At 41.8% G+C, this 13,000-nt stretch overlaps 1 protein-coding gene and 1 long non-coding RNA gene across 4 annotated transcripts in view; one reads left to right on the forward strand and one right to left on the reverse strand.

The window, feature by feature from the left end:
• Window positions 1-872: 872 nt before the first annotated feature.
• LOC131906138 (uncharacterized) lies at window positions 873-5,639 on the reverse strand. The gene is made up of 3 exons (XR_009378124.1): window positions 4,905-5,639; window positions 2,740-2,846; window positions 873-1,090 (listed from the first exon to the last, which is right to left on the reverse strand). It is a non-coding gene; the product is annotated as an uncharacterized LOC131906138 (long non-coding RNA).
• A 1,413-nt stretch (window positions 5,640-7,052) lies between these two features.
• Window positions 7,053-13,000, forward strand: part of LOC131907451 (C-type lectin domain family 2 member D11-like) — a 32,836-nt gene continuing 26,888 nt past the window's right edge. Inside the window, exon 1 of one of the 3 annotated variants that reach the window (XM_059258682.1) lies at window positions 7,053-7,334. In XM_059258682.1, coding sequence (XP_059114665.1) covers window positions 7,268-7,334 — 67 coding nt within the window. In that variant the 5' untranslated portion in view covers window positions 7,053-7,267. The remainder of the gene's footprint in view (window positions 7,335-13,000) is intronic. The other 2 variants (XR_009378407.1, XM_059258684.1) reach the window with 2 other exon arrangements.

A 13,000-nucleotide genomic window follows, 5' to 3' on the forward strand; every position in this document is an offset into this window, starting at 1 on the left:
GGGGAGTCCTATTTCCTTCCTTCCTTCTCCCCCACCCCTTCCTTTCTTTCTTTCTTTCTTTCTTTCTTTCTTTCTTTCTTTCTTTCTTTCTTTCTTTCTTTCTTTCTTTCTTTCTTTCAGATTTATGTGCATGTGTGTATGGTAACAGATCCTCTGGGACTGATGTTATAGGCAGTTATGAGTTACCCAGTGTGGGGCCTGGTGACAGAACTCTGGTAAATTCTCCTGACTGCTGAGCCACCATCTCTCCAGCCCAGAAAGTCCTAGTTCCAAAAAAGTAATTTGTAGTCGGAAGTTGAAAGTTCCTAATAAATCATGAAGAAACACTCGCTACTATATTTGCATATATTAAATAAAGAGTAGGCAGCTTTCTTCCGAAACTGTAACCAAGGCAGAAAATATAACTGAGTTACCATTTTATTTTTTAAAAAAGAGATGGGCAAGGCTCATCAGGGCTTTAAAGCTTTTGCCACGTAAGCCTAACCACCTGACCTCAATCCCAGGAGCCTAAGGAAGCAGTAGAGAACTGGCTCCTGTGACCACATGACCTCTGACATATGCTGTGGCATGGATGTGCCCCCCATCAGTAGTAAGTAAACTAATTTTTAATGGGCCAATGGGTAACTCGCCAATGTTTCAAATAAGTGAATATGGCTATTAGATATAATTATTTATTGTACAGTAAAATATATTTTTCAAGGAATAAAGTTGGCTCTTTGTTTGTTTGTTTTCATGACAGGGTTTCTCTGTGTAGCTTTGGAGCCTGTCCTGGAACTCACTCTGTAGACCAGGCTGGCCTCGAACTCACAGAGATCCGCCTGGCTCTGCCTCCCGAGTGCTGGGATTAAAGGTGTGCGCCGCCGCCGCCGCCGCCGCCGCCGCCACCACCACCCGGCTAAAGTTGGCTCTTAACATCATTGCTTTCTTCTAGCTCCTGAGAGTCGGGGTAGACAAACTGCACTCGCTTCTGAACTTGTTACACTGGTAGTCGAGGCCCTTTAAGGGAAAACTCCTGCTCAAGAATAGAACCTCTGACGTGCCTGGAGACCTAAAATTCCAGCCATTTCGATATCACACAAAGCCTTCATGCCTTAAAAAAAAAAAAAAAAAAAAAAAGGTAGAATTTAAGAGTAGTTCCAGCATCACAGAAAAACTGAGTGGAAAGTACTGAGACTTTTTACATTTGCTGTCCTTCCCGATCCATTTCCCTAAGGTCAACATCCTATAGTGAGAAACACACATGCTCAGTGTAGGGATAAATATTGACTCTGTTATGAACCTGAGCCAGTCTGATTCCCGGCATTGTGACTTCTGTGGGTCTGGAAGGACGGACAGGCACTGGTGTCCACTTTACCACACAACCTAGCCTCACTGCCTAAGCTCTCTGGGCTTCCAGTGGTGTGTCTCTCTAACCCAGGCCAGGAGTCTGGCTCTGCCTATGCCTGACCTGGGCTCCCCGACTCCCAGAACTGCTGCAGGCCTGGCATAAGAGGAGGACCGGCAGTCCTTACCCCTGGGCTAGAGTTCAGTCTGTTCTCATCCCTGCACCAGGCTACGTTCTGTCCTTATCATCCCTGGCCAGGCCACACTCTGTCCTTATTATCACTGGACCAGGCTACACTCTGACGCAGGAAGAGATCTATTATCTCTGGCTCTGAGTTCTGGGGTTATAGGGAGAGGCCTCCTGCTAGGGGAGGGTTGAAAGTCCTTGGGACCTTATAAGGTCTGCTTTTGTTAACAGTTTCATTTCTAAGTCAGAGGTCAGAACTCTGAAGAGAAACGAAACACAAAGCAAACCAGTAAACGGAAATTCAATCTCCAGATGGCGCCATCCTGGCTGCCATGGACGCTGACCCTGTTCCAGCAGGATTTTATGATCTGGAGGTTGGAAGAGAGGTGGAGTGGAAGGCAGGGGGATCAGGGAGGAAGGAGAAGGGAGAGAGGGAAAGAAATAGAAAGGGGGAGAAAGAAGGACAGAAGAAGAGGGAGAAGGAGAGAGGGAAGAGAGAGATGAGAGGTGGAAAGGGTGGACAGAGTGAGACAGGGAGAGGGATCAGCATTTGAAGTTGTTAGGTGGGTTTATGGAGAACAGGATATGCTACTGGCCAGATTAAAAACCTTCCAGGCCTTTATTTTAAGCTGCAGGCTTTCGTATCAGGTCAAGAGGATGAGGAAGAAGCTGCCATCTTGGAAGGTGACCTTCTTATTACTTAGTTATGGCTCCTTTTCCTATCTGTTTGCCTATTTGAAATATATCTAACTCCTACTCCTTCAATATTACCCCTAAAATTTTTGTACGGGCCTGGAGAGACATCTCAGTGGTTAAGAGCACTTGTGGTTTCCTGCAGTAGACCAGGGTTCTGTTCCCAGCACACACGTGTCAATTCACAACTGCCAGCAACTCAGTTTGGGGCCATCCAACACCACTTCTGGTCTCCACAGGCATCAGGCATGCATGTGGTGCCCATACACATATGCAGGAAAAACACTCATATATACAAAATAAGAATAAATAAACCTAAATAAAAAGGTCTTAAGATGTTATGTACTTATACTTTTTATAACAATTATTTATTGATTCCTTGGGGATTTCACATCATGCATCCCAATCCCAATCACCTCCCTGTCCCTTCATATCTATCCCTCACCACTGCAGCATCCCTCCCCTGAAAAAAAAAAAAACCTTCCCAAAATGAATTAAAACCAAAACAAAGCAAACGAACAACAACAAAAACCCACCTTGCTCCTCCATCTTTCCCATCTCTCCAACACCTCTTCATTTGTTCTAGTGGCATTGGGAGCTGTGGTAAGTCAGGCATTCTACCCCTTAGTCCAATCAGCCACACCTGCAAAAGTTCATTGCAATGAGTCATTGGTCTGGTTCAAGGCTTCTGGCGCTCCATTGTCACTGGACCCTCACAAAAATTCCTTTCAGATTTCCTGCTATTGATACCCTGAGTCATGGAGATCCTGAGGCTATCGCTCAGCAGGACCAGTCCCTTCTTCATGCAATCCAGCAAGTCATAGATGGGGTAGAAGTTAGGGTGGGCCAACTCAAGGCCCAGGATGTGAGTCAGCGTAGTAGCTCATCTGGTCAGTCTGGGCTGCTGGGACCACTTCCCCCCTCAGGTAGGGAGCAGAGCCAGCTCTTCTATGCCCACGACATCAGGGCCAGCTTTCCCACACCCTTGGTGAGGGGTGGGACCACTCTTCGAAGTGTAGGGGCAAGCTCTCCCATGAGGAACTGGGTGAGCACTCCTACTGTAGTATCCAGAAAGGTGCAGGGCCAGCTATCCTAGGGCCAATGAAGGAAGGGATCAGCTTAGCATGGCCCTCAGATTTCAACACGTATGGTTCCTATTACCCACTGTGGTAACATGGACCATGGACAGCAATAAAGACTCCAGTTGCAGCAGGATCACAAACCCAGACATGGCCCCTGGCAGCAGCTTTGGCCTGGATGACACCATGACCCTGAGTGATAGGCACGACTTTGGTGGTGCCACAGTCCTCAGACACCAGCACGGCCACAGATTGCAGCCTAGACCCTGGGCATCTGTGTGGCTTTTGGTGGCAACTTGGGCCACGGACATCAAAACAGACTCCGGCTGTGGTAGGACCACAGACCCAGACACGGTCCTCAACAACAGCTCAGGCCCTGATGTCACCATGGCACCAAGTAGCAGGGCAGGCCACTCAGATAAGCATGGCTCCTATGGCAGCATGGCCCTCAGACACCAATATGGCCCCAGGTGGCAGCCCAGACCCCTGGAGTTTGCATGGCCTTCGGTGGTATCAGGAGCCACGGACATCAACACAGACCCTGGCTGCAGTAGGTCTATGGACCTAGATGTATATGTAAAAGCTGGTTCCTAAAATGATTTTCTTGTATGCTTCCAAGAACTCCTAACAGTGTATTTATCTAAAATGTCTATCAGGCACCCAAGACCAAATGAAACAACACCTGTCTCCTAGGCCAGGCGGATAGCTTTATTTCTTATAGGGTGAGACCCTCCTTTCTTATACAACCTTACTAATAGACCCCTAACTTCTTACCTAACCACTTCTCGGAATGTAGACTGAGCACACAGATCCCCTTTTTGACATACTAACCGGTCATTAGCACTCAGTTGACCTCCTCTTTTACCACTCCCATTTTAGGTTGTAAAAGAAAGCCTGGTGGTCACCACCTGAGGAAAATTCTTACTTGCCTTTATGACCCCGTAAGAATTCAAGCCTGGTGACCTTGCTCTGCCAGAGGATTGCTATTGCTTGGTTTTATAACTGGATTCCTGGGGAGACTTGAGGAGAACAAAGAGAATAAGGAGACCAGAGGAGGAGAGAGAGAGGCAAAAAGAGAACTTAGATGGGGAAGAACTAGATTGAAGGGCTAGAAGAGAGTACTAGAGGAACAAGATGGAAGATGAGGAAGAGGCAAATGGGGAAGAACAAGGTGAGAAAGAAGGAGATGGGAGAGGAGCTGAGATGGGAAGGAACTAGATGGATGAGAACCTGGATGGGGCGGAACTAAGATGAGGGAATTAAGATAGAACTTAGAGGGGACAGCAGATAAATGTAGAGAGAAATCAGGCAAGAAAGGAGCTAGACATGAGAGCAGAACAGAAGCTGTGTAGAGAGAGAACTGACTCAGAAGAATAAAGTGTGTGGACTAAAGAGTTTCGTGTGTGTAGATTCATTTCCTATCCTCAAAGATTAATTATCAGCTGGTTGCAGATTCTTCCCGGACCCTGGGAGGGGATTATCGAGGGGCTGGACCCCCTTGAGTCCTCGTTCCTTGCCGTCTTCACTTCTGCAGATCTGCCTCTTTCCACAGCACATGAATCGTTCTGTTTCTCTGTGTCCCATTCCTCCATCATCTGTTTGCTCATTACAATGGCACCTACCTTGTGGTGCCCTTATAACTAAGGGTTGGAGAAATGACTTGTCCGAGCCAAAAAGTCAAGAATTATGACTAAAGATTCAAATTGGTTACAGAGTCTTCCCATGATGAGTTCCTGAAGATGAAGAAATGAAGGAGGACCAAAACCAGGCAACTTCATTAGTTAAAAAGACACTGATCAAAGATTGCCTTCAGCCTAGAGAAAAAGATGGTGTCGGGTTACTTGTAATACCTCCTGTGCTCTAAAACCTCAGGAGATAGACTCTTATATTCTTGTTTTGTACCTCAAACTTGTGCTGATGTCTAAGGAAATAACTGCTTGTGTAACAGGACTTTCTTGTCAGACTTCCTTTTGGAACCACCAGCTCCCAATAATGACATAGAGACTTATTATTAATTATGAAAGTCTGACCTTTAGCTTAGGCTTGTTCCCAACTAGCTCTTACAACTTAACCCATTTCTATCAATCTTCATTCTGCCACGTGGCTTTTTACCTCTTCACCATTCTGTGTGTCCAACTCCCTCCTCGTCTCGCTGGCATCTCCTCCTTTCTTGCTCCCACCATTCCTCTCTCTCCCCAGAAATCCTGACTATTCTCTCCCGCCTAGTTATTGGCTGTTCAGGTGCCTTAGGCAGGTGAGGCAAAACACAGACACATTTTCACACAGTGTAAACAAATATCCTGCAATATATTTGGACATTAGAAAATTTGGGTGACACTCATCTCCAGCTACATTGACAGTTGTGTACCCCAAATAACTGAGTTCAAAACCTCTCTGGCTGCATTTCTGTTAACTCATATTTTGATAGTATACATAATACATTTATATTTAATATTTTACACTACTGTATTGATTATATATTATTATACTTTATATAATTAATATATTAAATTTTTAGTATTTTTTTAACTTAACCTTGGCTGGCCTGGAGCTCCCTATGTAGACCAGGCTAGACGTGAACTCATAGAGATCCACCTGTCATAGACTGCTCCCCCCCCCCCAGTTATAGGATCAGCATCATGTACTACCGTACCCATCACCCAAATATTTTATTCTAGTATTTTAAAATTTTTCTGAGATGTTTACAATTTTCCTTGGCATATGTTTCTAAATGATAAAAATAATGCTAAATTTCTTATTCTTGAGGATGATGCTATTCTGTTGCTACATTTCTGGGGTATCTGCATTCTAAATCCAAACTCTTCAAGCCTGCAATTCCAGCCCTGGAGCACTCTGACGCCCTCTTCTGACCCCTGCAGGCACCTGCACTCACAGGCACAGACCCACAGACAGTCATACTCACATACATATAATTAAATATAATACAAATAAATCTTAGAAAAACTCCAACTCTGCTTCATAAACTGTCTGGTCCTGAAATTCTTTTTGGCACCAAAGCTATGAACTAGGTTTGGCCTGAGTCAAAGATCCCTGAATATCTAGGGAAGAGATTCTCAACCTGTGGGTTGTGACCCCTTTGGGGGGTCGCAGGACCATTTCACGGGGGTCATATATCCTGCATATCAATATTTGCATTCTGATTCATAACATTAACAAAATTACAGTAGCAATGAAATAATTTTATAGTTGGGAGTCCCACAGCATGAACAACTGTGTTAAAGGGACGCAGCATTAAAAAGGTTGAGAACCACTGCTCTAGAGGCATTTCTTTCACTGTTGAGGGTGGCAGTAGGAGGTATCTTTCTGTCCCCACACCACCAACAAAAACATTTCCAGATTGGAGCCTGTTGTATGAGACAGCCTGAATCCATGGTCCTGGGTCATGGTCTCTCATAATTGGCTTCAGAATAAACGATCTCGCCGGGCGGTGGTGGCGCACGCCTTTAATCCCAGCACTCGGGAGGCAGAGGCAGGCGGATCTCTGTGAGTTCGAGGCCAGCCTGGGCTACCAAGTGAGTCTCAGGAAAGGCGCAAAACTACACAGAGAAACCCTGTCTCGAAAAACCAAAAAAAAAAAAAAAAAAAAAAAAAGAATAAACGATCTCTTATTCCCAGAGAGGTGAATATTTATTCCCAGAGAAGTATGTTCACTTCAGCTCTCTCCGTCCGGACTCTTTCTCTTAGAGATTCAGTCTCTGGATCCTTAGCACACAGAATCCTCTGACCTGGCCCTGGTGCCCCTTCTTAAGCGATAGTCTCAAAACTCAGACTTGTAGCAACATCGGGCTCTCACCTATCCAAAAGATCACTGTCTGACTGTGTGGTAGTACACGGAAGGGCTAGTAATTCAGAAGGAGGAGCGACTGCAACAGCACACAGGCGGAGCCAACCGTCCACGGTATTTCTTCCTCTCAGCTGCTAAGTTTCTATCTTCCTGTGGCTGAAACAGCGTCTAGGCTCCGAGATGGGTGCTGCAGAGACTGCAGAGGCTTCTGTGGGCATGCTCAGTACCACAGACCGCCTGAAGGAGGGTACGTATTTAATGCATATTTGAACCGAACTACAAGAGCGGAGAGGTGCTTCGCCAGGAACGGGGACGGACGGGGGAGGGCAGAGGAGCTTAACCTCAAGCCTGTCACAGTGGTTCGCTGCAGAACCAGAGAATGCAGACAGGAATTTAGCTAAGAGGTTGTTACATTAGTTATTCCATTGGAGCATATAATACTTAAATAGTTCTCGCACAAAAGAAATGAACAGTGGATTACCTTACAAAAGCCGGCGCCACGGCTTTTTTTCTTTGTACTTAGCTTGCTAGTGCACTCTTTTCCCTGGGCTCTGGTAAACTACACTCCGGTGAATTGCACCAAGTCCCTGTGGAATATGCCTGCTCTACAGGTCCCACAGCAAAGGCAAATTCAAACAATAGCTTTGCAAAGTGCATAATGACAGAAGTTGCCTGGGAAGCTGGGGCTTTTGTTTTGCAGATCCACTGTAAAGAAAAAAGGAATGCAAGGAGGTGGCATGGGGTGGGAGGCTGATCCCACCCAGGACTAAATCCTTTGCATTTTGAGCTCATTGTAAATTATGGAGAGAGAATATAATAGGATTTTTTACTTCAATTTTCAGAAAGGAAGCAAGATTGTGTTTTCTTGCATTTTGAAAATGTCTGTGTTTCATTACATTTCATTCTTTTTCCTTCTTCCCTGTTCCTTCACCTTAATTTTTTTCATTTAGGAAAAGAATATTGGATTTTGAGAAAACAAGACTGATATTTACCAAAATACAAAATTCATGACAAATATTAACGCTTATTACTTACACCGAGTATTATTCTAACTGAAATTATTACTGTTATTATTAATATTAACTATTGATGTTGCTGCTACTGTCTATTGTCTGATGTTGATGATTGATTCTTTGAGAAAGTCTCATACTATATCCCAAGCTGGCTGATAACTCCTGCTCCCTTTGCCCCAGCAGGGTTGACTTTTGAAACCAGATACTTACCCAATGGGAACATACCTGTTGCTAATGCAGAGCTCCCGCCCCAAGGGCAGCTGTTGTATAACTGAAGGCATTTCGAAACTCCACTCTGTTGAAACCATAACTGGTTCTGTGAGTGAAGCAACTTTTTTTTCTTTCAAGACAGGGTTTCTCTGTGTAGCCCTGGCTGTTCTGGACCTCACTCTGTAGACCAGGCTGACCTCAAACTCAGAGATCTGCCCGCCTACTTCTGCCTCCTGAGTGCTGGGATTAAAGGCTTGAGCCACCACCACCTGGCATTTTTTTTTTTTTTTTCTAAATAAAGCTCAAAAATCAGATCAGCAATATTTCATTTCTTGGTTTTTTTTGAGAGATCATTTCTAATATTGCTTCCTAATAAAGATGTAAAAGTTATGTTCTAACTGTGCTGTGGGAGGCATTCGAATTTAGAAGGAGACACAAATGTATACACTATGAGAAAAATGGAAGAAAAAAATTACCATTTATGTATCAAAATGAAAAAGACAGTATCAGACCTTACACCGATGTAAATACAGAGAATTCTCAGTAAATCTTGCTGTTAATAACATATAAGAAATGTCTGGTGTGGCATCCTGTTGGAACCCGGGTGATTAGATGCTTAAAGTTTCTTCAAGAAGACATATCAGGTATTGTTCTTTAACACAATCCCAAACTCTTCAGTTTGGTTCTTTTTCTTTTTTCTTTTCTTTCTTTCCTTTTTTTAAAAATTGACATTTTACAATTAACATACCCTTTTATTGTTTCTTTAAGGAGACTACATTAGAAACTCCCTCAGCTATTTTCAGAAACACTATACATTATTGTGAACTTTCTTACTGTGCTTTGATACTAGAGTTGATAATCTCTTTATAGCAAATATTGCCTCCTTCCTTTCTACTCTCCCAAGCCCGGTAAGAGATATTTATATCTGAGTGTGTTTTGTAACACTATTCACAGTAACCTGCACATGGAACCCACCTGCATCTTGCAGTGAATAAATGGGGAAAATTGTGATACATACTATAAGAGAGGATGAGACAATGTCTTTTGTGATAACATGGGTAGGTCTGGGTGACACGTTGAGTAAAATTAATCAGACATTGAAAGTCTAACTCTGCTCATCAGTTAGAGGAATTAGCTAGGAGTATATATTATTTAGTTAGAATTTGGAAGAGGTTTTAAGCACGATGTTAAACTCAGAAATCATAGGTAAGCCTAGACATTTCCAATTTGAAAGTGTTTAGACATCTGATATGTTTTAAGAAGTAATCTTGAGGATGGGGGTGATGGAAGGAACAGAAAGCTGATGAAAATCAATTTCTCACATGCAGACAAGTTTTGGAGCTGGGTAGTGAGCACATGAGAATTTAGCATATTGTTTTCTCTATTTTTGTATAGCCTTGCAATTCCCTACAGTCAATGTTTTGTTTTGAAATGTTAAAAAATAGAAGAGAAAAGAAGAAAACATGAGGACTTATAGATGAATGGACCTTCAGGAGACCAGTAAAACAAATGGGTCATTATTGGAGACATTAAAAGATGCTTTGATATCACCTTAGTAGAAATAAAAAAAAATAGAAATCATGATAATTGAGTTTCTAAAGACATTTTTGTCTAATATAAACAACAAAAAAAATGAACTTCATATGAGTCAAAATCCAAAAGTCATTATATAATGCTTATAATCCTGTAATCCTAAATATTGTCTTTCTTATTAGTTTAAGCATAAGCTCTCTTCTGACTTGGAGATATATGAAACTGAGCAAATATAGTGGTTAAAGTCAGTGGAAACTTTTTTTTTTTAAGTATAGTTTATATTCAGTAAAGTCCATTTACTTGGTGTACATTTCTGAGTTTTGAAAACATATACTCATAATGTCTCCATCACAGTGAAATATAGACCTATAGCTCCACCCAAATTCCTCTGAGGCCCATTGCAGATTCTTCCCTGACACTCGCTTTCTCTTTTCCCAAACCATGGCCACCTCTGACCTGACAGAAGCTGTTCACATAGATTCCTACAGTCTGGTAGTCATCCACATGTGACACTTGTGTGTCAAATACAAATAGTTGGTCTTAGATTTATGTTCCAAGCATCATTGGTCCACAAATAGTTCTGGATTCAGAAATATAAAAGCAGCTCATAATACATCTGCTTTTATTTTGCAGAAGATTAAGAAAAGCCAATGGGAAAACTTGTGGATTAGATTAGCTCAAGCAGAAACAATTTAGTGACAGATGGAGCTATAAAAAAAAAAAGAAAAGAAAAAAGAAAACAAACAAACAAAAACCCCATAACTCTGTGATCAGATTCTCAAGATAGGCTCAGGACAGCTGTTTTTGTAGCTCACTGCTCTAGAACTGTTGATGACCTAAGCCTAAGAAACATTTGGACAGTGTGAGAGATGGTCAGGGGCAAGCAGATGCTCCAGTTTTTCCTTTTGAATGTCCTACCCACACTGCTCAGTAATACTGATTTACATTGTCAAAGTTGGAGGATATTTGGCTTGTTGCAAGGTTTGAGTTTTAAAAAAAAAAATTTGATTTTTTTTAAATAAGAATCTCCAGAGTTACTGTCAATATTCACATGTAGATTTTATTTTTTAGTGGAAACATGGGTTTTCATTTCTCTTGTGGGAATATGTAGATAGCAGGGCCCAGGGCATATAGTAAGTGTATTCTCATTTTAACAAACTGATGATGTTTTCAACTGTCTTTTCTCAAACCTGGTAACACTGAACATATTTAATGCATGATCATTGTTAGCCAGTGTTCAAGTATTTGACTCATTTTTATTCTTTCTCTCTCTCTCTTTTTTAAACCAATGAATTCTCAGAACTCTTGGGATACAACTTCTTTTTTTATCTATGTCTTGCAAAAAATTGTTTTTCAAATTCCCTTTGCAGGACTCAGAGAAGAGGTTTTCTTAATTAGGCCCAAATTCAAGTGTTCCATTTTCTATAAGGTCGATAAGTATATTGGTATTATACCTGAGACATTTCTATTCAAGACTAGTTCACAGAGATTTTTCTTTTCTCTTTTCCTCAGATAGTTTTATAGTCCTAAGCTTCATGCTTGGATAACATTTTATAGGAGGTAGGAGAAGTGAACTTTAAGCAGTGGATATGGATTGTCTCAGCATATAGGCAGAAGGCGCACGCAGGAAGAAGCAAGAGTGGAACAGCATTCAGTGTGCACAAAGATCAGCCTCCTGAGATGATGGCATGCAGCAACCTCTGTTGCCGGAAGTTTTCCTGTTTCCCAGCCTGCCGGAGGTCGGGGACAAATCTCTTCCACTTGCGGCCTCAAGTAAACACACAAAGGGTTATATTAATTATAACTGCATGGCCATGGCTCAAGCTTTTAACTAGCTAGCTCTATATCTTAAATTAGCCCATAACTATTAATCTATGTATCTATCGTCACTTGTTCCGTGGCTTTACCTGCCTCACGTGTTGCTCCTTGGGCGCTTGCTGGCATCTCTCTGTGCCTTCTTCTTGGCTCGCTCTTTGAATTTCCCGCCTACCTCTAAGCTGCCTTGCCATAGGACAAACGGCTTTACTTATCAACCAATCAGAGCAACACCTATTCGCAGCATACAGAAAGACATTCCCCCATCAAACCTCATCTCCCCAAATATGTCCAACTCAGTTAAATGTCAGGCCCACGTGTTTGACTTGTTTCTCAAATTGTTTTGTTTTTTGTCCGTTCTTTTGATTTATGCATCTATACTTTTGCCAAAACCGTACTTTTTATGTCTTTGTTTCTGTCACTCTGTGATTAGGTGGTGTCATTTCTGCAAATTTGGCTTCTTTTTTTCTAAACTGCTCAACTAGACTACTTCTTTTGCATTTTCATGCAATTTGAAAGTTATCTTGTCCTGGAGAGAGATGGTACATGCTTAAAATCATTGGCTGCTCTTATAGAGGACCCAGGTTTAGCTCCTAGTACCTTCACAACTGTCTGTAATTCCAGTTCCAACACCCTTTTCTGGTCTCCTTGTAGATCAAGCATGCACACCATGCTCAGACATGTAATGAGTCTTTCTTCGTTCCTCCAGCTCCCAAATAATGACATAGAGTCTTCTTATTAATTGTGAAAGCTTGGCATTAGTTTAGACTTGTTTTTAACTAGCTCTTTTTACTTAAGTTTACCCATTTCTATTAATCTATGTTTTGCCTTGTAGCTTTTTACCTTTCTTTCGTTCTGTATGTCCAACTCTCTCAGCGTCTTGTTGGCACCTTGATTTCTTCTCCTTTTCCTTTCTCTCCTCAGAAATTCTGCCTATTTCTCCTAAATAGCTATTGGCCATTCAGCTCTTTATTAAACCAATCAGAATGTCCCTTAGCAAAGACACATCTTCACGGTGTACAAATATTCTGCAACACAGACATATATGCAGGCATATGCATAAAATAAAAATAAAGTAAAAATAAGTTTAAAATGAATACAATAAATAAATGCCTTATTTATTTCTTTGAAATGCCCTATATCCATAAATGTGTTGGGAAGAGTTCCTTCAATTCCTAACTTGCTGAGAGTTTTTGTTACTTTGGACTAATAATTTTTTTCCACACGATTTTGACAAACTTGTTAAAATGCTCCCATATTTCACCCATTAATTATGTCAATATGTTCCATTAAATTTATGTGTGTGTTTATTAATTTATTTACTTACTAGGTTCTTTGAAAC

The sequence above is a fragment of the Peromyscus eremicus genome, chromosome 3 (assembly GCF_949786415.1).
Source record: "Peromyscus eremicus chromosome 3, PerEre_H2_v1, whole genome shotgun sequence".
Taxonomy (NCBI): Eukaryota; Metazoa; Chordata; class Mammalia; order Rodentia; family Cricetidae; genus Peromyscus; species Peromyscus eremicus.